At 41.9% G+C, this 25392-nt stretch overlaps 2 protein-coding genes across 2 annotated transcripts; both read right to left on the bottom strand.

The window, feature by feature from the left end:
* Positions 1 to 4525: 4525 nt before the first annotated feature.
* Positions 4526 to 11302, bottom strand: LOC139568338 (oocyte zinc finger protein XlCOF6-like). The gene is made up of 3 exons (XM_071390097.1): positions 10710 to 11302; positions 8319 to 8964; positions 4526 to 8172 (listed from the first exon to the last, which is right to left on the bottom strand). The coding sequence occupies exons 2-3, from the start codon at positions 8956 to 8958 to the stop codon at positions 6848 to 6850; spliced, it is 1965 nt and encodes a 654-aa protein (XP_071246198.1). The 5' UTR covers positions 8959 to 8964; positions 10710 to 11302; the 3' UTR covers positions 4526 to 6847.
* Positions 11303 to 17818: 6516 nt separating this feature from the next.
* Positions 17819 to 24629, bottom strand: LOC139568348 (oocyte zinc finger protein XlCOF6-like). The gene is made up of 3 exons (XM_071390107.1): positions 24523 to 24629; positions 19383 to 19824; positions 17819 to 19221 (listed from the first exon to the last, which is right to left on the bottom strand). Exons 2-3 carry the CDS (start codon positions 19816 to 19818, stop codon positions 17960 to 17962), a joined length of 1698 nt encoding a protein of 565 aa, XP_071246208.1. The 5' UTR covers positions 19819 to 19824; positions 24523 to 24629; the 3' UTR covers positions 17819 to 17959.
* Positions 24630 to 25392: the final 763 nt, after the last annotated feature.

Genomic DNA, 25392 nt, shown 5'->3' on the forward strand with positions numbered 1-25392 from the left:
GGTGACACTGTCAGTGATTTATTTAGAATTCAAGGCACACTTAACCAGCATGGCTACCACAGCATTCTGCAGCAATACACCATCCCATCTGGTTTGGGCTTAGTGGGACCATCACAATAACCCAAAACACCTCCAGGCAGTGTAAGGTCTATTTGACCAAGAAGGAGAGTGATGGAGTTCAGCATCAGATGAACTGGCTTCCACAATCCCCCGACCTTAGCCAACAAGTGCTCAGCATATGTGGGAACTCCTTCAACTGTTGGAATAGCATTCCAGGTGAAGCTGGTTGAGAAAATGCCAAGAGTGTGCAACGCTGTCATTAAGGCAAAGGGTGGCTACTTTGATGAATATAAAAAATATTTTTATTTGTTTAACACTTTTTGGGTTACTACATGATTCCATGTGTTATTTCATAGTTTTGATGTCTTCACTATTATTCTATGTAGAAAATAGTAAAAATAAAGAAAAACCCTTGAATGAGTAGGTGTGTCCAAACTGTTGACTGGTACTGTATATGTATATATTTTCAGCCAGCTCATCTGCTAAGCAGTTTACTTCAGACTGTAATAACAGTTTGAGGCAGCTATTTCGCTGTCAGCAATATGAGTGGATAAGATTATTGAAATACTTGTATGGTGTAATTTAAGTCCTAAGAATCCTACTGAACCATTTTATCCAACTGAAATATGAGACAAATAAAATTGCTGGATAAGGACCCGAGCTAAGGGAATTGGGCTGACTTTGTAGTGCCTATCCCGAATGGCTCATTAATGCAAATATAAATATTGAAAGACACTATGTCAGTATTGATGTAATTTTGTAAATGTTATATTGGGATATTGTTTCATAAAAAACGTGTTGCAATGTATATACTTTAGTATGTTTAGTTAAATAGAAATTGTAGGTTTGAATAGGTAATTGCTTAATTAATTAGTGTTAATTGTTCTGAGGGGAGGGGCTAGCCCTACAAAAGGAGCCTCTCTTTCAGTTCATGAAGAGACATTTTGGATTGAGCTGTGGATGGGGCAGCATGGTTTTTAGCTGTGGATGGGGCAGCATTGTTTTAAGCTGTGGATGGGGTAGCATTGTTTTAAGCTGTGGATGGGGCAGCATTGTTTTTAGCTGTGGATGGGGCAGGATTGTTTTTAGCTGTGGATGGGGCAGCGTGGTTTTTAGCTGTGGATGGGGCAGCATTGTTTTTAGCTGTGGATGGGGCAGCATTGTTTTTAGCTGTGGATGGGGCAGCATTGTTTTTAGCTGGCCCATAAGGTATACGTTTAATGACAGTACTGTTGTTTTTGTTCTGGAATCAGTATGTAAATAAACACCCTTGCACAGAAGAACTTTTGTGGCTCCGCCATCTGTTTATTTTTTAGAGGTTAGGTTTTTTAGTTTAGCCTTCTGGCCTACTCTACGTGACAGGTTGTTATAATAATGCATTTAGCATACCATTATGGACAGGTTCTGATTTAAGTCTGAGGCAGCTAAGCTACCATAGTGCACAATAGTCCTATTTGTCAGAAACAGCAAGTAAAAAGGGAAACGATTGCTGTGTAAAAAGGGTAATACCTTACTGTATAAGCGGTACAGTTGAGTTGCTCATTTTTGGGTTCCCTGTGTAATGCCAACAAGTAGTTAAAGGTGTAATTTACCTGTATAGTTGTAATGTTGGGAGAACATTTTTCAAGAGGGGGAGAATGTGAGAAATTGTCAACTTTGTAATTTCTAGGTAATCATTTATTTGTAGAATTGTGGTTGTGCTGGTTTCGCCCAACAGAGGGGGCTGCTTGCTCTAGTGGTTGCTTGATAAGCTGCTGTGGTCCTCGCGCTAGCTAGTTTTATTAGTTGAATTACAGACAGGCCAACTGTAGCTGTACCAAGAACTTCCAGATATAAACACATTATTTTGAAGTTGATTTCCAAGGTGAGCGAGTTGTAAAGCACATAAGAAATACTAAGGTAAAATGAGCGTAGTTATGTTATTGTTTTCATAGTTAAGTTTGTTAATGTCCGCTAGCATAGAAGCTAACAATAGTTAACCGCAGCTCTTGTGAAACCAGCTGCCGTCGTCATGGTAACGGAGGCTCAGTCCATACTGGGTATAAACAAAAGGGGAAACATTATTTATTGCTGTGTATTGATTGCTAGTTGAAAAATGAGTTTATTAAGGGTGCGTTCGTAATTTCACTTTGGCTATCTACTCCGATTTCAGAGCACTCCCGTCTGTGTGCCAGAGCGCAGAATAACTGATGAATTTACAAACGCTTAACACCCATTGAATATGGCCGGTGTCTGTAAACGTGTCAAAAAAGCGTAATTAAATTGTTGCCAGCAGCACAGTTACAGTCATCAACGCGCTGGATAACATAAAAACAGCATAACCAACTCTGCTAGGTCGAGAAAAATTGTCAGAGTGAGGTGGTCTCATTTGTGTCTGGAAGTAGCTAGCAAACTTTAGCCAGTTAGCTTGGGTGCTTGACTGCTGTTGTGAGCGCGCTCTGGCACTCCAGAGTGAATATACGAACGCACCCTAAATGTATTTGTGAGAATAGATCGTTTTAAACGATGTTGGCTATTTATATAGTAATTGTATAAGAATAGAGCTTGGTGTTTGGTCCTCCGACTATGACTTGGAAAACCATGCAGTTTATTAGGCTGTATACAGATAAAATAAATTATGCTAAAGTCAAAGGGTGGTGAAAGTGCACGGTGATCTTGATTCTCCTTTCCAATAAATATTGAGGATCTTATTCTGGTTACATGATGATTGATGCTTGACTGCCGTTTGACAAATAAAATATTCTCACTCTTATCCATAACAATATCATCATATAGACTAGCCTACCCGCACTGTCTCCTATCTGCCAGCTGTTGGCTAGAGTGCAACGTGCCAAGGCTGGAGAAGGCACATTTGCTATTTTATAGCAACAGTTTGTGACAAAACTATCGTTAGAGTTGAAAATGAGATGGAAAAACCTTTAACTTCAACTACATGAAAATGTAAGTATGCAAGTACATTTTGTGTGCACTACGTCATCACGCAGTGACTTTTATATTTGGTGGAAACACCACTAGTGGGAAAATGGCCATATTTTATTTATGCAGAATTTTTTGTATATTCACATGAAGATCTGTCGCCAGTTGGATGGAAACCTAGATACTGACTGTTAGAACAAGAGAAAACCCGCTAATGCACAACCACATTCCGAACTTGCACCTTGTGGATTCTACTATTCGAACGCGCAACAGTAAGTTGAGACCCCGACTGAGTTCCGCTTATGGCGCTTATTTACATTTTAGTCATTTAGCAGACGCTCTTATCCAGAGCGGTCTGGGAGCCAGCCCTGCCAGTGTGATCTGAACATTAGCATGAACAACAATAGTTGAATTGGCGTTTCACCTTCCAAATAAAAGACCCCAATTGAAACTGGTGCAAACGGATGAAAATAGTGAAATCATGCCACAATTGGACTAGATAATGCTAAACAAGGTTGGAATTTTATTTAAATTGAACAGAATAAAATTATTAGCTAATTTTACACAACAAGTGGATGTATTAGACTTCAGAATTGCGTTAGGGGCATACTGCACTGTACATACGTACCTATGGATTGTGGATCCATGAAACCCGATATCAGCCTACTTCAGGGACACCAACAGATTACAACTCTGAAGAATTTCCACAAATATTAGCTTTGTAGCTATTTTTGCTGGACATTGACTGTGTCAAATCAGCCCTTTTAGCGCATTTAACATTCATATTGCTCTGTAGCCTTACCTATGGAGTGCGCACCCATGAAATGCGCTATCAGCCTACTCAGTGACACCCACAGAACACAACTCTATTAGCGTCATAGCCCTTATCGTGGGACTACTGTACATGCGCATATTGAGAAAATTCACAAAATCCTTCTTTAATATGTTATCTTAATACCATTTTGTTTGGAAGCAATGGTGATGTGTTGCTCACATATTATTATTTGACAAACCAATCACCATTACGTCCAAACTAAATGATGTGAAGTGGTTTGGCAGTTTTAGCAGTTCATCACGGTTCCCAGTGGTGTAGTGGAGGTATACACAGGTATATGCTGTACACCCACTTAGTGGGCATTGCATATACTTAATTCTTAAATTCTTAAATGCATATACTTCATTCTTAAATCTTAAATTCTTAAATCCCCACTGATACGTATCAAAGTAGTGTAGTGGACGTATACGCTGTATCGATTAATAGGGATTACGGAACAGATTGGAATGTTTATCTTAAAATGTTGCTAAACTGTTATTTCTTCGCATTATAGGCGCAGCAATGTGCACGCGGCAGTAGACCTACGAAATGCAATTGGCGGGAAAACATGTACAGTTCTAAAAACCATGCAAACGGTTTCATGAACAGAGATGGAAATACCCATTAGAAAGAGAGGGGATTTAAAGATGCAACAACTATCATGGTTGATAATATGATTAGGATAGGTGATAGACAATGAAAGATAGTTGAAAGAAAACCAACAGAACAGGAGGACGCATATGAGTAAGTCTTTATTATACAAATTAATTGCCTCAACGTTTCGATGGTGGGATTTTAGCTATAGGGTAGTTTGAAGCAATGTAAGATATGCCTCATAATATGAAGTAAAACACAGATGTCAAACAATTAAGGAACAGGATAAATATAGCGAAGCTTATGATTGGCCTAACGGTCTTATGTTAGATGGAAAGGCCCGCCCAAAAACATTCTATATTAAATGTTAACTAGCTACAAAGTAGCCTCTGCCTACCTGTCAGAATGATATCATGATTATTTGCGTCAATCCAGTGGCCATTTCTTTTGCAAACTCCCTCATGTGCTACAGAAACACTTATAATCAGACAGTGCTAGGTGCCTGCACACTTGAAACAATGGGTAACTACTCAAAATGTAAACGTTAGATTATTCCCAGACCTCAAAAGTCGTCTCCTGATGTGGGTTAAGCATTGTTATGGATTTAGAACCTACAATGTTGTAATCTTTCTGGGGGGAAAAATGTGTGTGACCTGAAAAAGAAAAATGGGGAAAGTTTGAAACCTGTGAATTTCTAACTCCGTTTATTGGTTTCAGTAGTAGGCCTACTGCACAGTACAGCGTGGGTTGGCCTGACTGTGAAAGACCAATATGGGATTTATAATTTTAAATTTAAATCGGGCCGTTTGGCAAAATTTGGGCAACTTTTTACTCAAGCTGTTTTTATTAAGGGTCGATAGTTCCACCTTGTGGTTGAATGGAGCTACTACACCTATTGCAATCTCTTCAGTTAGGTTAGGTAGTGATAATACAATCAGGTATCCTGAACGATGCCCAAACTTAGCACTAAGCAGCATGAAAACAGTACGGTAAAATTCAGTTTTACATCATGGTGTCGCAGAACGCTGACATTGAATCACAAATAAACACAAACATAATGACACAGAAAAAGATTACACAAAGCTGCATGTGATATTTAAACCTATTAAAGTCAAACCTGACTAATTTAAAGGTTTTGGAAGTTTAGCTAAAATAAATAAAATGGGTTTGTTTTTAATAAGAAAAATACAAGATGTTTATCAGTTTCTTCAGATCTACAATGGGGGTCTAGTTGAAGTTAGTTTCTGGACCAGACCAACACTAGAGAAATGACATACATTTTCACAAATAAAACATTTCCAATAGAGGACTGGCTGTCAGTGTTGTAATACTTGAGTCCAGTACTCAGACTTGACTCGTAATCAATTCGCGATTTTCATGACTTGTGACTCGACTCGATCAGTGGTGTCTTAAGTTGTCAGAAATCTTGCTCTTTTGCATAATTCAACATACTAGAATACAGAAGCAAATATTACATCTATTTGGCCTAACAAATGTGCAACACTAGCTAGGTTTCCATCCAATTGGTGACAGATTTTCATGCAAATATTCTAAAATCAGCATAAAGATAATATGCACATTTTCCCACCAGTTGTGTTTCCACCAAACTGACTTGTTGCAGATATAAATTCAGTGCATGATGACGTGGTGCACACAAAATGTATTTTTTTGCTTATGTTTTAATGTACCCAAATAAAAACCTAAAGTTCAATGTGTTTCCATCACACTTTCAACTCTACTGATGGTTTTGTTATAAAAACTGCTGCGTTAAATTGGCACGTGCGCTCTAGCCAACAGCTCACAGATACAGTGAGCTGTATGGCCTACATGATGACATTATTATGGACAAAAGAGCCAGATTATTTTTATTTGTCACATGTCAGCCAATCATTGATGATCATGTCCCCATAATAATACCCTTGATATTTATTGGAAAAGTGCCCTTGCACTTTCTCCAGCCTGTGAAGTTCTTCATAACTTATGTAATCTGTAGCCTAACAAACTGTATGCTTTCCCGATGAGTCGTAGTGGGAGGACTTCGCGTGACTCCACGTTTACTTCAATATTTTCTATTTTATTTAACCTCTAAGCAAGTCAGTTAAGAACAAATTCTTATTTACAATGATGGCCTAGGAACAGTGTCCCTGAACTGCCTTGTTCAGGGGCAGAACGATAGATTTTTACCTTGTCAGCTCTGGGATTCGATCTAGCAACCTTTCGGTTACTGGCCCAATGCTCTAACCTGCCGCCCCATATGATGATTGCTGATATGATGATATGATGATTACTATATCAATATTAGCACATAAAAGCATTTCCACCAACATTTCTCGCATAATACATTTTACAGACACAAAAAGATCCCACCTTGTCAAGCATATTTTGTTTTGTCGACATTTGAAAAGCTTACAGCCAAGTTTACTCACATATAAAGGTTAGATGGAAACCTGGTTAGTGTAAATATTAATTAGATGTAGATGCCCAGCTTGGCAACACAATTATAAGGCCATGGTCTGGCACTGCACTGTGCTTTGCCTTCTGATGTTCCTTTAGGCTTTGTTTCCATTTAAAACAATTCCCACACTGATCACAGCTGTACGGTTTCTCTCCTGAGTGTCTTCTCTGGTGTTGCTTTAGATTTCCTTTCTCATTGAAGCTCTTCCCACATTGGGAGCAGTGGAAAGGCTTCTCCTCTTTGTGTACTTTCTGATGTTTCTTTAGGTCTCTTACCCAACCGAAGCTTTTTCCACATTGGGAGCAGTGGAAAGGCTTCTCTCCTGAGTGTTTTCTCTGGTGTTGCTTTAGATTTCCTTTCTCGTTAAAGCTCTTCCCACATTGGGAGCAGTGGAAAGGCTTCTCCCCTGTGTGTATTCTCTGATGTTTCTTTAGGTCAGCTTTCTTACTGAAGCTCTTCCCACAGTGGGAGCAGTGTTGTGACTTTATTCCTGTGTGGTGTGACTTTAATCCTGTGTGAGTTAGCTGGTGTCTCTTCAGATATGATGACAAACTGAAACACTTCCCACACTCTGAGCAGTGGTAAGTCTTCTCTCCACTGTGTATTCTCTGATGACGCTTAAGGATTCCTTCCAATTTAAAACTCTTCCCACAATGATCACAGCTGTATGGTTTCTCTTCTGTGTGCATTACCTGGTGCTTCTTCAGATATGATGACAGACTGAAACCCTTTCCACACTGAGAGCAGTTAAAAGGCTTCTCACTTGTGTGAGTTAGCTGGTGTGGTTTTAAATGTGATAACTGATTGAAACTTTTCCCGCACTCAGAGCAGTGGTAAGTCTTTTCTCCTGTGTGTATTCTCTGGTGTTTATTTCGATTTCCTATATCACTGAAGCTCTTCCCACACTGAGAACAGTGAAAAGGCTTCTCTCCTGTGTGTATTCTCTTGTGAGCCTTTAAGGTGTCTACACGACAGAACCTCTTCCCACACTGAAAGCAGTGGTACGACTTCTTTCCCGTGTGATTAAGCTGGTGCGTCTTCAAGCTGCTTGGGGTCCGAAAACTCTTCTCACAATGAGCGCACGGGTACATTTTCTTTATTTTGAGAGTTTGTTGGTGTGATTTTAAGTGAATTGGACAAATAAAAGTGCCTCTGCAATCTGAACAGGGGTGGGGCCTACAAGTGTGCCTTCTCAACTCCTTTGGTTCATAGAAACTAGTGAAGCAGTCCATGCAGTGGTGATGTTTCTGTCTTGAGTTCTTCTGCCTGCGTTTATGGTTTCCTGATGCTGTGGTACTGGGATCGCTGTCTGAGCCTGGATGGGAGCTCTCTCCTGTGGGAATATGTTAGAATCAGTAAGGGAACATTGAAAGGGGCTTTAAAAGACTTTTGATACAAGCAGAAGCACTACAATAGTTTTGGAATCCCCTGTGGCCGCCAAGGCACCAACCTCTCTCCGTACTCCACACCTGAACTTACCTGGGTCAGTGATACTATCTACTTCCTCCTCTTCCTCTAGATCTGGAGCAGACACTTCCCTGTTCTCCTCTTCTTCTTTGACTTCCCTCTCCTCCTGCTGTTCTTTTTTGACCGCTCTCTCCCCCTGCTCTTCTTCTTTGACTGCTCTCTCCCCCTGCTCTTCTTCTTTGACTGCTCTCTCCCCCTGCTCTTCTTTGACTTCCCTCTCCCCCTGCTCTTCTTCTTTGGCTGCTCTCTCCTGCTCTTCTTTGACTGCTCTCTCCCCCTGCTCTTCTTTGACTTCCCTCTCCCCCTGCTCTTCTTCTTTGACTTCCCTCTCCGCCTGCTCTTCTTCTTTGGCTGCTCTCTCCTGCTCTTCTTTGACTGCTCTCTCTACTTCCTCTTTGACTCCTCTCTGATCCACCTCTTTTACTCCCCTCTCCTCCACCTCCTCTTTGACTGCTCTCTGATCCACCTCTTTTACTTGTATCTCCTCCTCGATTCCTCTCTCCTCCTCCTCTTTGACAATCACATTGAGTTCCAGTGTTTGACTGCAGTCTTCCAGCTTCACTGACACCATCTCTGGACCCTGCTGTGAGCTTCTCTGGGCTGGAACACCACATCCAGAACCCGGGGACTCTGTGGACTTGGGTTCAGACATGGAAGGCTAGAGACGGATGCAAAAGAGGAAGCACAACACATTTAAGGTGAGTTTCACTAAATACTGGAGCAGCTTAGCTAGTAAAGTAATAGACCATGCTAAATATTCCATATACTAGGAATGCCTGCTAATAAAATGTAACAAGCTAGCTCACGTTGCTATGGCGATGGCAACGACAGCTAACGTCAGCAATGTGGAGTTATTATTGGGTTAGCTTTAGCTTACTGACCAGCCCTTGGTCATGACTCTCAGTTCCAGTACATTACACAGAAGAGTCAATGGACGAAGGTATCTTCTGTAGGAGGGAGATTAAGAGCCCCGACGCTCGGTTCGAACATTAACACACATCGCTTGCGGTATGGTTTTGGAAGTATACAGACCTTATCTTTCATATCGGGGAGAAATAATAATAATAAAACATTTGATTTGTATTTATTTCGATTTTTCAGGGAGTGATGCAACACCCTCAGCACCCCTACTTCCCACGGCTATGCCTGTATAAGGTCCTTGGACCTTAAGGAGTACTGTGGTCAAGTGAGCTGACACTTGCAAAACACAGTAAAGCCATCGCACTTCAGTGTCCTCCTGAATGTTTGTGCGTGAATACTCAACACTTTACGGTATCGCATGTTTTCTGGTAGGGAAAGAGGATACCTAGAGCAGCTGCACAACAAGCATTCAAACGAAATGTGTCGTCCGCATTTAACCCAACCCCTCTGAATCAGGGAAGTTTTCAAATACATTGTCCTAGAGAGATTTACACGGTTATCAAAACGTCACGCCTGTGTAAGCCTACATGAATTAGCCCTTAGTTCCTAAAAAATCCCCTATGGGAAAAAAATGTATGATGGACAAACAACTGGAACCATTTCTCCTCATACTGTGGTACTCTACAGGGGGAGAAGAAAGCAAGAAAGAGGAGGATAGCAAATCAGCACGAGGTATGCGTTGTTATGGTGATTTCAGTAAACAAACTGTGCAAATCAACATCCGGTTGAAGAAAACGCTGCTGCAGAAGGCAAAAGTTTAAATATTTTAACTCTGGCGGTAAATTGCGTCTACGGTGGCGGAATTTACCGTCGTGCTCTCATTGAAAACAATGGCATCCGGTGGCCGTGAGTTGTATTTTTTATATTGTGGAATATTGAATGTGTGCTTCAAACTGTCTGCTTGGAATGATTTGTAGCTATAGTCTATCAGTGCATCCGATTCAGTTTCCCTACTAGATAACAGAACATACCGTAAAGTGTTGTGTATTCTACTATACTATTCTATTATACTGCGTTTTGCGAGTGTCGGCTCACTTGACTGCTAGATAAATTACGAGCAATATAGTTTAAAGTAAACGAGTTCTAAAATTGACATTTGATTTGTAATCACTAAATGAGAAATTATTATTGAAAGCTACCTATCTATCGGCCTAGTTAGCCGTGCTATCTTACTGGCCAGTGATCCGAGTAGCCAATGGATTTATGTCATCTTAAAAATGAACGATTCACACTTCATATTTTTTTTTACATTGTCTTAACAAATCATATGGTGATTCACAACACAGCGTATTGATGATAAGCAAACTTGCTTGATATGTCAGCTAGTTAGATATATAGCTAGCTTCTAATGGCTCGTTAGCAAGCTAGCTAGCTAGATCATTGAATAGGATAATTGACACGTGGACAAAAAATCCGACTACTAAATTATTCTTTCTGTATTTGGAAACGTTCTAGAAAATGTTAGAAAGCTTGATTTTTTACCTTGACACTTGGTTTTGAAAGTTAAAAGGTATTGTTGTTGTAGCCCTCTTTTACCAGAACGAGATATGTGCTCTACCGCGAGAATACAGATCTGCATTCTCAAGACAGTCATGGCTGCACTAGATACTCACATTGCGCAACGCCATTAAATATATACTGTTTGTCTATTGTTGTGATTTAGATGAAGATCACATTTTATGACCAATTTATGCAGAAATCCAGGTTATTCCAAAGGGTTCACATACTTTTTCTTGCCACTGTACATACATTACACACAAGATAGCGTATCTATACATTCATAGTCTAAGTTAGATATTAGAGAAGTTACATTTCAACTTCTGTAGGTCCTTCTACTACATAAACAAACCAAAGGAGGCTGGTGGGAGGAGCTATAGGAGAACGGGCGTATTGTAATGTCTGGAATGGGATAAATGGAACGGTATCAAACATATGGACGCTACATGTTTGACTCAGTTCAATTTAATCCATTTCAGCCATTATAATTAACCTAAAGGGGGAGGGGCACCCATTTCTGGTCTGGAGCGGGGTGCACCCATTTTAAGTTGTATGCTTTATTTCAGCAATAAGGCACGAGGGTGTGTGGTATATGGCCATTATACCATGGCTAATGGCTGTTCTTAGACGCAACGCGGATTGGAGCAGTAAAAATAAATGTTTTGTCATACCCATGGTATACGGTCTGATATACCACGTCTGCCAGCCAATCAGCATTCAGGGCTCGAACCACCCAGAGGAATGTGGTATATGGCCAATATACCATGGCTAAGGGCTGGCCTTAGACGCAACGTCGAGTGCCTGGACACAGCCCTTAGCTGTGGTATATTGGCCATATATTACAAACCCCAGAGGTGCTTCATTGCCATTTTAAACTGGTTACTAACATAATTAGAGCAGTAAAAATAAATGTTTTTTGTCATACCCGCAGTATACGGTATGTCAGCCAATCCGCATTCAGGGCTGGAACCACACAGTTCATAATTGAGTTTATACAATGGGTGGGTCTAATCCTGATTTCTGATGTTAAAACCGTATTCCAGCCGGTGTCTATTCTACAAATTACCACTGGCTAAATCTATGACGTTAAAATGCCTATTTACTCGGTTCCATCTGACTGCGCAATCCACTGTCTCATCAGCCCAGCCAGACACGTTATAAAATTAATCTCCACTATAAAAAGTATCTAGACATTATCTCACATGTCGTTCAGACTAACCTTTAGTTTTCAACAGCTGAGATTTGTATAAACCTTGCTGTCTGTCTCTCCGACAATTGCAACATTGTTTCAATATTCAAATTTGATCTCCAGCTGTCCCATAGTAATGAATGTGTCGGGATAAGACGGATAAGCAGGCAGCGTTTCTCAGCCAGTTGAAATCAGGAATCAGCTGGCATAATTTTTATGGATATATGCAAAGAAATGTAAACTGAAAAAAGGTTAACCGAAACGAAGTGCAGTTAGTTTGCAGTCTTTCCAGCTTCAGTTTGAAGTGATTGTGTTCTGCTGTGCTGTTGGCTAGCTCCTCTGAACAACAGTGTTCTGACGAGTGAACAGTTTCTATGCCAGGGAAATCGCGCAACATTAGCTCATTGTAATGGATGTATCCAAATAACAGCTACTTTGCTGTTATTCTGGCTGCACTTTTTGACGTGGCTAAATTTCTAACAACCGTGCCATTATATCCTCCAAACACTGGCTTCTCTGGCATTATCACTTAATTAACCTGTATTTGTTGTCATTTTCCAGAAGCAAAATATCGTATTCCTGCTTAAATTTAGAATATTTACCGTGTAAAGATTTTGCATGGGCCTTTTCTAAGATAGTGATTTATTTTAGTTTAATATCTAAATCAGATGTAACTTTTGCCGAGGATGAGATTATCATTTGCCTAATGTACACTTAAAGGTTAAAGGCATCCCAAATTATATCGGGGCTCAGCTGTTCTCCGTCCTCTGTCTACATTTGTAAAATTCGGGTCCAGAAGATGCGCTCTGTTCATTCTCCAAATTAATAAATGTATTTTCTATTGATGTAATTAAGCATGTTACCATAAAATGATCCGATATCACTATATCAGATTCAGTGTTTAATTGTCACATGTACAGGGTTGCAAGTGTGATTGCAGGGTACAGTGAAAATCTTAGGCTTCGAGCTCCAACATAAGTTAAATAAAATAATGAAAATGGTCATTAAAAAAACAACAATATAAATGGGGGGGTGGAATGTCCGTGGGGGGGGGGGGGCAGGTAGTTGACTAGTGGTGGCTATTCAGCAGCTTGATGGTCTGAGGGTAGAAGCTATTGGCCAGTCTTTGCTCCTGTACTGCCCGCGTCTGTGAGTGATTGAAGCGGGGAGAACAGGACATGGCTTGGGTGGCTGGGGTCCCTGATGATCTTCTTGGCCTGGTGTTGTAGGTGTCCTGTAGGGCAGGCAATGGGCACCCAATGGTGCGTTCGGCTCCATGTATCATCCTCTGAATAGCCTTGCGGTCCGCGGCAGTGGAGTGGCCTTACCAGGACGTGATGCAACCCGAAAGTAGGCTCCATACGCATCCTGAGGTTGAAGAGTCCCTGTCGTGACTTCTTAATCACGATCTATGTGTGGTTACGCCGTTTCAGCTTATCTGAGATGTGTACGCCGAAGAATTTGAAGTTAATGACATCTCCATGGCGGCCCCATTGATGAGGACGGGGGCGTGTCCAGCCTGGTTCCTCCCGAAGTCCACAATCAGCTCCTTTTGTTTTGCTTATGTTGAGGGAGATGTTGTTTACCTGGCACCACGCTGTCAGAGTGCCTACCTCCTCTCTGTAGGCGGTATTGTCGTTGTTGGTGATCAGGCTTACTACTGTCATGCTGTCAGAACTTGATGATGGAGTTGGAACTGAGGCCACGCAGTCATGGGTATACAGGGAATACAGGAGGCAACTGAGGATGCACCCTTGTGGGGCCCCCGTGTTGAGGATCAGTGTTGAGGAGGTAATGTTGCCTACCTTCACCACCTGGGGGCGGACTGTCAGGAAGTCCAGGACCCAGTTGCATAGGGAGGAGTTCAGTCCCAGGACTGTGAGCTTTGTAACGAGCTGATAGGGCACTATGGTATTGAAGGCTGAGCTGTCGTCGAGATGAACAGCATCCTCACTTCTTTCCAGGTGGGTGAGGGCAGTGTACAGTGCAATGACGATTGCGTCGTCCATGGATCTGTCAGGGCGGAAGGCGAATTGGAGAGGGGTCGAGTGTGTCGGGGAGGGAGGAGGTGATATGGTCTTTGACTGTCCGCCTCTCAAAGCACTTCAGGAGTGCTACCGGTCGGTAGTCATTCAGTTCAGTTACTTTCCCTTTCTTGGGCACAGTGGACATCTGGAAGCAGGTGGGTATAGAAGCCTGAGCTAGGGAGAGATTGAACATGTCAGAATACATTTTCAAAGAACACATATCATACCTTTTTGAATCCAGTTTATTGTTGAGTGCATTTTGGGAAATAAAAATGTAGCCAATTCTTGAAAAGCTTTTCTGACTTTGAGAGAAATAAAGGAGTCGTCTTCTGTAGTTGGGAATAATAATCTCCAGGTGTCCTGTAAATTATTTCTGAAGATACATTTTTTTCACACCTGGTCTTGCCTGGCCCACAGGTCTACATGTTATCAATCAGGGGTTATCACCCTCTTGTCATATACAGTGCATTCGGAAAGTATTCAGACCCCTTCACTTTTCCCCCATATTTTGTTACCCAATACAGCCGTATTCTAAAATTAATGAAATTGTAGTTTTTTTTCTCATCAATGTGTGTAGATTGATGAGGAAAAATGTATTGATCACAATACCCCATTAAAAAAACGAAAATATCACATTTACATAAGCATTTAGACCCTTTACTCAGTTCGTTGTTGAAGCACCTTTGGCAGCGATTACAGCCTCTAGTCTTCTTGGGTATGACGCTACAACCTTGGCACACCTGTATTTGAGGAGTTTCTCCCATTCTTCTCTGTAGATCCTCTCAAGCTCTGTCAGGTTTGTTGGGGAACGTCGCTGCACATCTATTTTCAGGTCACTCCATAGATGTTTGATCGGGTTCAAGTCCGGGCTCTGGCTGGGCCACTCAAGGACATTCAGAGACTTGTCCCGAAGCCACTCCTGCGTTGTCCTGTTGGAAGGTGAATCTTCACCCCAGTCTGAGGTCCTAAGTGCTCTGGAGCAGATTTTCACCAAGGATCTCTCTGTACTTTTCACCGTTCATCTTTCCCTCAATTCTGATTAGTCTCCCAGTCCCTGCCGCTGAAAAAATCCCCACAGCATGATGCTGCCACCACCACGCTTCACCGTAGGGATGGTGCCAGGTTTCTTCCAGATGGGACGCTTGGCATTCAGGCCAAAGAGTTCAATCTTGGTTTCAACAGACCAGAGAATCTTGTTTCTCATGGTCTGAGAGTCCTTTAGGTGCCTTTTGGCAAACTCCAAGTGAGCTGTCATGTGCCTTTTACTGAGGAGTGGCTTCCATCTGGTCACTCTACCATAAAGGCCTGGTTGGTGGAGTGCTGCAGAGATGGTTGTGATTCTGGAAGGTTCTCCCATCTCCACAGAGGAACTCTGGAGCTTTGTCAGCGCGACCATCGGGTTCTTGGTCACCTCCCTGACCAAGGCCCTTCTACCCCGATTGCTCAGTTTGGCCCAGGCGACCAGCTCTAGGAAGAGTCTTGGTGGTTCCAAACTTCTTCCATTTAAGATTGATGGATGCCACTGTGTTCTTGGGAACCTTCAATGCTGCAGAAATGTTTTGGTACCCTTCCCCAGATCTGTGCCTCAACACAATCCTGTCTCTGAGCTCTACGGACAAGTCCTTTGATCTCATTGGTTGGTTTTTGTGGGACTGTGGGACCTTATATAGACTGGTGTGTGCCTTTCCAAATCATGTCCAAACTGTTGAATTTACCACAAGTGGACTCCTCCAATCAAGTTATAGAAACATCTCAAGAATGATCAATGGAAACAGGATGCACCTGAGCTCAATTGAGTCTCAAAGCAAAGGTTTTGAATGCTTATGTAAATAAAGTATGTTTTCTATTTTTAATACATTTGCAAACATTTCGAAAAACCTGTTTTTCGCTTTGTCATTATGGAGTATTGTATATAGATTTGAGGATTTTATTTGATCAATTTTAGAACAAGGCTGTAACATAACAAAATGTGGAAAAAGTCAAGCGGTCTGAATACTTTCCGAATCTACTGTACCAGTGATATGATAAGGTCAATGTCAGACAGACAGTTCCCATTCAGACTCATGCCAAAGCAGCCCCACACAATGATAAACCAACCTATCACACCACCCGGAAGGTAGACAACCTGAGGAACAATACCATAGAAATATAATCCATAGAAAGGGCTTGGAACCATAGAATTAGGAATTGGAATACTAGAATATATTGAACCTTCTTATGATGGTATAAATGGTCTGCCCATGTTGGTCAACCATGGTTTGCCAGTGCTGTGATAAGATATTGTGTAAAACAATGAATTTGACGATTATCTGCAGTTTGTTAGCTAGCTAGCCAGACAGTTTTAGAGGAATTATTCCATAAATGTTTCTAAATAACTACCAATATGCCAACATTCCATTCAAACAATACAGTCAATCCACAGTCATACAATGGCTGAAATCTGTTGATGACAGGACTTAGACAAGTTGTAAATGAAACAAGTACTGATATTGTATCATAATATTGCACTCACGGCTTTCCAAGAAAACACAAATTGAGACATTTATGGTCTGTTTATTTTAGAGGCTATAATATTTTTTTTTATAAAACCCATATGAACCGTTTTTATAATTATATGAAAATATTTTAGGTTGACAATTCTATTACACAATTTCTGATATCACATGCCTTAAATTGTATTTTCCTGTATAAGTAAAAGCAGGAAATGCATCACCTATGCCTCTACTGCCATTCATACCAAAAATTTTATTTTTATTTAACCTTTATTTGACTATGCAAGTCAGTTAAGAACAATTTATTATTTACAATGACGGCCGAACCTTAACCCGGACGACGCTGGGCCGATTGTGTGCCGCCCTATGGGACTCCCAATCACGGCCGGTTGTGATACAGCCTGGAATCAGCCTCTAGCACTGAGATGCAGTATCTCAGATCGCTGTGCCACTCGGGAGCCCTAATTAGACTGGGTTGGATTCTCCCTGACCAAAAAGGCTGCCAGTTTCGGACCATTCTGGAATTTTGTAGGGTTTATGACTTAGCCCCTCAATTAATTTAATAGGATCTCTGTGCTTGGAACCACTATTAGTTAATTGAATTAAACATTTATAAAAAAATCTGTGGTTGTATTAAACTTCAAGGGGGCATACTGCACTGTACAGCCTTACCTATGGATTGTGGATCAATGAAATGGGGTATCAGCCTACTCAGTGACACCCACAGAACAACTCTGTAGACTGTACATGGCTCTCACTGCGGGACTACACGCACGCTTTGAGCAAATTCACATAATCCTTCTTTATGAATCGTATTTATCTTATATCTTCATACCATTTTTTTTGGAAGCAATGGTGATGTGTTGCTCAAATAATATGTGACGGGGTTTGACCGTTTTAGCAGCTCATCACGGTTCCACTGGATGGAAGAAAACAACTTTTTACTCAAGCTGTTTTTATTAAGGGTCAATAGTTTAATCTTGTGGTTGAACGGAGCTACCCACTGCACATTCATCAACTTCACTGACCTCTCTTCAATCAGGTTAGTTAGGTGGTGGCAATACAACCAGGTATCCTGAATGATGCCCAAGCAAGAAAAGTAAGGTAATGTAATCAATTTGCACAAATGAAACGTTCCCTAAAGGAGAGTAGCTGTCAGTGTTGTAGTACTCGAGACCAGGACTCACGATTTTCATGACTCGTGACTTGACTCGGACATGGACTCCACCTGTTGTCACTTAGTTGTCAGAAGTCTCTCTCTTTTGCATAATTCAACATATTGTTACATCTATTTGGCCTAACAAATGTGCAACACTAGCTAGGTTTCCATCCAATTGGAGACAGATTTTCATGTGAATATTCTAAAATCCACATCAACAAAATGCATTTTCCCACCAGTGGTGTTTCCACCAAACAGACAGATTAAAAACAGTGCATGATGACAGAGAGCACATAAAAGCTACTTTTCCATTTAAGTTTTGATGTAACAAATAAAAATCGAACATTTTTTAAACTTACTTTACTCGCCTAAAAAGGTTCGATGGAAATCTGGTTAGTGTCAATATTAATTAGATATGTAGATGCCCAGCTTGGCAACACAATTATAAGGCCATGGTCTGGCACTGCACTGTGCTTTGCCTTCTGATGTTCCTTCAGGCTTTGTTTCCATTTAAAACAATTCCCACACTGATCACAGCTGTACGGTTTCTCTCCTGAGTGTCTTCTCTGGTGTTGCTTTAGATTTCCTTTCTCATTGAAGCTCTTCCCACATTGGGAGCAGTGGAAAGGCTTCTCCTCTTTGTGTACTCTCTGATGTTTCTTTAGGTCTCTTACCCAACTGTAGCTCTTACCACATTGGGAGCAGTGGTGGGGCTTCTCTCCACTGTGTATTCTCTGATGACTCTGAAGACTTCCTTCCAATTTAAAACTCTTACCGCAGTGAGAGCAGTGGTGAGGATTCTTTCCTGTGTGCGTTAGCTGGTGTCCCTTCAGAAGTGTTAACTGACTGAAACCCTCCCCACACTGGGAGCAGTTGAAAGGTTTTTCTCCTGTGTGAGTTAGCTGGTGTCTCTTTAGGACTCCTGTTTGACTGAAACTCTTCCCACACTGATCACAGCTGTATGGCTTCTCCCCTGTGTGTATTTTCTGATGTTCCTTTAGATTTCCTCCCTTACTGAAGCTCTTTCCACACTCAGAGCAGTGGAAAGTCTTATCTCTTGTGTGTATTCTTTGGTGTTTATTTCGACTTTCTTCATCACTGAAGCTCTTCCCACAATGGGAGCAGTGGAAAGGCTTCTCCCCTGTGTGTATTTTCTGGTGTCGCTTCAAATTGAATGACGAACCAAAAGTATTCCCACACTGGGAGCAGTGGAAAGGCTTCTCCCCTGTGTGTATTCTCTGGTGAGACTTTAAGGCGTCTACACGACAGAACCGCTTACTACACTGGGAGCAGTGGTACGACTTCTTTCCTTTGTGAGTAAGCTGGTGCGTCTTCAAGCTGCTTGGTGTCTGAAATCTCTTCCCACATTGACAACACAAGTTCATTTTCTTTCTTTTGAGAGTCTGTTGGTGTGGTATGAGGTGAGTTGGACAAATAAAACTGCCTCTGCAATCTGAACAGGGGTGGGGCCTACAAGTGTGCCTTCTCAACTCCTCTGGATCATAGAAACTAGTGAAGCAGTCCATGCAGTGGTGATGTTTCTGTCTTGAGTTTTTCCGTCTGTGTTGTTTATGGTTTCCTGATGCTGTGGAACTGGGCTCACTGTCTGAAACTGTGTTGTAGCTCTCTCCTGTGGGAATATGGACAGATATTTGGGGTTAGAATTAGAAAGGGAACATTGAAAGGGGCTTTAAAAAACATTTGATGCAAGCAGAAGCCCTACAATGGTTTGGGAATCCCCTGTGGCTGCCAAGGCACCAACCTCTCTCCGTACTCCACACCTGAACTTACCTGGGTCAGTGATACTATCTACTTCTTCCTCCTCTTCCTGTAGATCTGGAGCAGACACTTCCCTGTTCTCCTCTTCTTCTTTGACTTCCCTCTCCCCCTGCTCTTCTTTTTTGACCGCTCTCTCCCCCTGCTCTTCTTTGGCTGCTCGCTCCTCCTCCACTTCTTCTTCGACTGTTCTCTCATGCTCTTCTTTGACTGCCATCTCTACTTCCTCTTTGACTCCTCTCTCCTCCACCTCCTCTTTGACTGCTCTCTGATCCACCTCTTTTACTTGTATCTCCTCCTCCCATTCCTCTTTGACAATCACATTGAGTTCCAGTGTTTGACTGCAGTCTTCCAGCTTCAATGACACCATCTCTGGACCCTGATGTGAGCTTCTCTGGGCTGGAACACCACATCCAGAACCCGGGGACTCTGTGGACTTGGGTTCAGACATGGAAGTCTAGAGATGGATCCAAAAGAGGAAGCACAACACATTTAAGGTGAGTTTCACTAAATACTGGAGCAGCTTAGCTAGTAAAAGGATAGCTAGACCATGCAAAATATTCCATGCACTAGGAATCTCTGCTAATAAATTCAACTTGCTAGCTCACGTTGCTGTGGCGATGGCAACGATACGATGTCAAGTCTGATTCAAAAGTCGAACAGACACGAGATGGCTTGCGTGAGCAAACACTGAGTGGATGGATGGGATTCAAAGATAGATGGGAGGGGCTGATGGTAGCTGAAGGATGGTATATTAAAAACAAACAAAAGATAACTACTGTAAAATACATTGTGTCCATAAAATGTATAGAGTATGTATAAGCTGGAAGTAGAAGCCTAAGTGTTGTTGTCCATTAGTTTACTACAATTAGGGGAGGGGTGGTAGGGTTAGGGGAAAATAAAGCTAAATATATACACAGTACAAGTCTAAAGTTGACACACCAACTCATTCCAGGATTTGTATTTATTTTTTACTATTTTCTACATTGTAGAATAATAGTGAATACATCAAAACTATGAAATAACACATATGGAATCATGTAGTAACAAAAAGTGTTAAACAACTCAAAATATATTTTAGATTCTTCAAAGTAGCCACCCTTTGCCTTGATGAAAGCTTTGCACACTCTTGGCATTCTCTCAACCAGCTTCACCTGGAACAGTCTCTTCATGTAATTCCCACATATGCTGAGCACTTGTTGGCTGTTTTTCCTTCACTCTGCGGTCCAACTCATCCCAAACCATCTCAATTGGGTTGAGGTCGGGGGATTGTGGAGGCCAGGTCATCTGATTCAGCACTCATCACTTTCCTTCCTGGTCAAATAGCCCTTACACAGCCTGGAGGTGTGTTGGGTCATTGTCCTGTTGAAAAACAAGTTATAGTCCCACTAAGCGCAAACCAGATGGGATGGCTTATCACTGCAGACTGCTCTGGTAGCTGTGCTGGTTAAATGTGGTTTCTAAATAAATCACGGACATTGTCACCAGCAAATCACCCCCACACCATCACACCTTGTCCTCCATGCTTTACGGTGGGAACCACACATGCAGAGATCATCCGTTAACGTACTCTGTGTCTCACAAAGACACAGCAGTTGGAACCAAAAATCTAAAAAATGGACTCATCAGACCAAAGAACAGATTTCCACCGGTCTAATGTCCATTGCTCGTGTTTCTTGACCCAAGCTTGTCTCTTCTTATTGGTGTCCTTCAGTAGTGGTTTCTTGGCAGCAATTCAACCATGAAGGCCTGATTCACACGGTCTCCTTTGAACAGTTGATGTTAGGATGTCTGTTACTTGAACTCTGAAGCATTTATTTGGGCTGCAATTTCTGAGGCTGGTAACTCTAATGAACTTATCCTCTACAGCAGAGGTAACTCTGGGTCTTCCTTTCCTGTGGCGGTCCTCAGAATGTCCCCCCATCTCCATTGAAAGTTACACCCCTGCTCTCAAGTCTTAGCACCTTTGGGTTTGGATTTCAGGCTGATGGGGGGGCGGGCATAAAGGCGGTTAGATTGGTCACGGTCAGTGGAGTGATGGACAGAATGACAAATTCCTGCCATTGGCCAAGCCAGTGTTGTGATTGGCTATTACGAGCCTTCTGTTTGCGATGCACTGCAGAGCCGTCTGTTACACTAGCTGTCCGTCTTAAACAGCAAGCCCCGAAACACTTGGGGAAACCCAGCAGCTTGATAACCACATTAATTGGGAAATACATTCTAATAGCTATACCACACCCTGAGTTGAGTGGAATCTACTTGCTAAAACTAGCTAGCTAATTACTTGTTAGCCAGCAACGTTTGACTGTAAAACAGATGTGGAGTTCTGGGATGATAGTGCAAGGTGTTTAGTCTGTGGATGGTTAGCGCAGAGTGCCAATTCCATGGATGAGAGGATCACCGTGGCCGGTTGGTGAGAGCCACGTCACAGGGTAAGAAACTATTCAGTACACACAGCATTCAAAAGGAGGACTGAGGACAAGACAACACCATGCATTCACCAAACACTGCACTGAGGAAAACAGATTCGTTTTACAGTAATTGTCTGATTGAGAACTAACATTGTCTATCAATGACAGAAGCTCACATTATTTAAACTTTCAATGACATTGGAAGCTTTATTGAATACAGTTAGTAATACAGGAGTCAAATCGCATAGGGAGGAGTCTCATCAGATCAGATGTTATCATCAAGCCAGAGCCATCTGTGGAAAGAGCACCAGTAGAACCAAGATATCAGTGCAAACAGAATAAATGCATCATTCAACTCCTCACATCCTTCTCAAAACCCATTGGAGGAGGTCTGAGGCGAGGAACCTTGGGTCGTCTCCTCCAATGGGGTTTTAGAAGGAGGCGCGATGCTAAGTCCTTGCATCCATAGCTCTGTCTATGAATTTGAGTGGTTACAAGGTGTCCCAGGCACTGTTTATGGCCACGTCACCTCCCTCAGTGGGGCATCAGCATCACCTCTAGAGGTTAGAATAAAGGAGATGAATTAGATTTAGTATGGAGTCCAAGTCCCAACTTAAAAGCATTGTACAATCCATAGACATTGGTAAAAAGGTCAACAAAAGTATGGCACTGGAGTTTGAGGGAAGTGGAGCGATACACATGTGCTGAGTTGTGTCAGGCATAAGAGGAGTTGGTGACTCACTGGTCCAAACTTGGGGTCCTCTGCAGCCTGCTGTCCTTTCATGCCCAATCCACCTCGTGGAGAGCCATCCCTTACCTACACTACTCATATTGTTTAGCAATGACTATCACATACATTCAGTATAGAACCATCTTTCTAACCAATAGACAGCAGCTGATCATCCTCTCGACGTGACACATGTCCTATGCACAATGTCTCCGTACAGCATCAAAGAAATTAGAGGAACTCTCAGTACCACCAATGATTAAGTTAAGGGGGTGATTGGTGAATGTCATGGTTACCGGCAGGAAGGCTCCAGAGTGATGGGCATACAGGGGAGCCAAGGTGACCTACTTGGAACAGAATGGAGTCCTGTATCTCCTGTCTCTGTCAGCAGAGAACACCTTCACCATCACATATTAGTGACAGTGGACCTGCAAGGAAAGAGGGACGGAGGGAGAAATGGTTTAAGGTCGTCCTCATTTATTGTAACTGCACAAAAACTGACGAGTAAAAGTTTAAATCAGATTGTATCTCAAAGTATGTAGTTAGCGGTTTATTAATATTGGCTATTATTTGGTTCAGAGCCTGACCTCTCTTGGCTCCCCTTCCTCAATCACTGACCTCTTCCCAGTGAGGGTCTGCCTGTCTGTTCTCCCCTTGCCTCTCCCCCTCTTCTGCCACCCAGTCATGCTGGTCTTCCAAGTCCTCCTCCTCTACTAAACCCCCTCAACTTAGGTACAATGCTCTCAGTTAAACCAGAGACTGTACAGAAAATGAAATCACATTGGCTTTTGTTAAACTACATGGTTAATTAGCTTCCTAGCAAGCTGACAAACTAGCTTGCCTCATCATTAGCCTGTTTAATAAGAGAAGACCAAATAAATAATTACTTCAATTTCAACATTGAAATCATTGTTGATTAGCTAGCTGGTTTCTCTACTGAAAAACAATCGTACTTACCTCATTATCGTCACTTTCACCTTCCCATTTCATCTCTATTGTAAAAAAATCTGATTGGAGAGCAGTCAAGCCTTAATTGGTCCAAAAAACATGACCAATTGTGTTCCAGTAAACTGCTATTGGAAGAGCAAACTGGACAACAGTTCAATGTAAATAAAACATTTGGTGTGAGGGAGAAAGGACGTGGGGAGGTGGGTTATTTGTGAGAGTGCAGTAATGTCTGAGTCGTCATTTGGTACGTATTTCTTCAGATGAACACATCTCTGCTCTGGAATGAATTTACTGCCTGCAGAAACACAGTTCTGCTCGCTCGAAGTCACACAGGCAAGATCTCAAATTTAATTTGTGTTTACAGGAAGGACCCCTCCGTTTACACCGTTATTCTCTGTTGACTCATGAAATTATGTTTAATCTTTCAACGCCTGATCGACTTTTGAAACGGATTTGACGCCATACAACTATAGTCATGTGGAGCTATTATTGGTTTAGTTTACTGACCAGCCCTGGATCATGACTCTCAGTTCCAGTACATTACACAGAAGAGTTATAGCTTTAGCTTACTGACGCATTTTAATGTCACCTTTCCCACGAGCATGGGACGATATCTAGTTAGATAGCTAAATTACGAGGAATATAGTTTACAGTAAACGAGATCTAAAACGGACATTTGCTTTGTAATCAGTAAATGACTAATGATTTGATTATTACTGAAATGAAGTTAGCTAGCTAGCCTCCTTGGCTACCTAACAAACGACCCAGCTAGCCATGCTACATTACTAGCTAGTTATCTGGGTTGCCAATGGATTTGTCATCTTAAAGATGAACACTTCGTATATTTTACATTATTGTCTTGATAACTAATATGGTCATTCACAACACACACACAGCGTCTTGAAGATAAACAAACGTGCTTGCTATGTTAAGCTAGTTAGCGTCTAATGGCTAGTTAGCAAGCTAATTGTTGACACAATGTTAATTGGGTGGACAAATAATCTGACTACTAAATGCTGCTTTCTGTATTTGGAAACATTCTATAATATGTTAGAAAGTTTGATTTTACCTTGACACTTGATTTTGAAAGTTGACAGCTCTTGTTGGTGTCGCTTAGCTAGCTTGAGAACACCCTTTTACGGCAATGTGAACCTAGCGACATTAACATCATACGGGCTACATTTAAAAAATAAAAGTCCTCCTGAAATAATCTTACATTACTATTACAGGACTTTTCTCTGATGTTTAAAATCACAAAGATTATAGTTTAAAGTGACTTAATAACACATGCAACTCACAATATATGATTCAAATCAATTAAAATGTTGATTTACTGTCTATTTTTTCACAATACCAGCACTGTTGCCAGAAGTATGAATGGTTTTAAACTACTTTCAACTCTTTACAGAACAGGATTTAAGTGTTTTGAAGAGAACATTTTCACTTTTTACAGGGCCACATTTTCCCCAAACCACGTTGAAAAATACTAAGGGCAGATCTGGGAGGACCAGTGGCGCAGCGGTCTAAGGTACTGCGTCCCACTGCTGTCTAAGGTACTGCGTCCCACTGCTGTCTAAGGTACTGCATTGCACTGCTGTCTAAGGTACTGCGTCCCACTGCTGTCTAAGGTACTGCATCCCGCTGCTGTCTAAGGTGCTGCGTCCCACTGCTGTCTAAGGTACTGCGTCCCACTGCTGTCTAAGGTACTGCGTCCCACTGCTGTCTAAGGTACTGCGTCCCGCTGCTGTCTAAGGTACTGCATCGCACTGCTGTCTAAGGTACTGCATCCCACTGCTGTCTAAGGTGCTGCATCCCACTGCTGTCTAAGGTGCTGCATCCCACTGCTGTCTAAGGTGCTGCATCCCACTGCTGTCTAAGGTGCTGCATCCCACTGCTGTCTAAGGTACTGCTGTCTAAGGTACTGCGTCCCACTGCTGTC

Source organism: Salvelinus alpinus, chromosome 2 (genome assembly GCF_045679555.1).
Source record: "Salvelinus alpinus chromosome 2, SLU_Salpinus.1, whole genome shotgun sequence".
NCBI lineage: Eukaryota > Metazoa > Chordata > Actinopteri > Salmoniformes > Salmonidae > Salvelinus > Salvelinus alpinus.

What these genes read in the sequence shown, in the direction of transcription:
- LOC139568348 (XM_071390107.1), bottom strand. Translation starts at nt 19,818, where the DNA reads ATGTCTGAACCCAAGTCCACAGAGTCCCCGGGTTCTGGATGTGGTGTT. An exon ending in AGATAGTATCACTGACCCAG is followed by an intron (nt 19,222 to 19,382) that starts GTAAGTTCAGGT and finishes ATATTCCCACAG; the next exon opens with GAGAGAGCTACAACACAGTT.
- LOC139568338 (XM_071390097.1), bottom strand. Translation starts at nt 8,958, where the DNA reads ATGTCTGAACCCAAGTCCACAGAGTCCCCGGGTTCTGGATGTGGTGTT. An exon ending in AGATAGTATCACTGACCCAG is followed by an intron (nt 8,173 to 8,318) that starts GTAAGTTCAGGT and finishes ATATTCCCACAG; the next exon opens with GAGAGAGCTCCCATCCAGGC.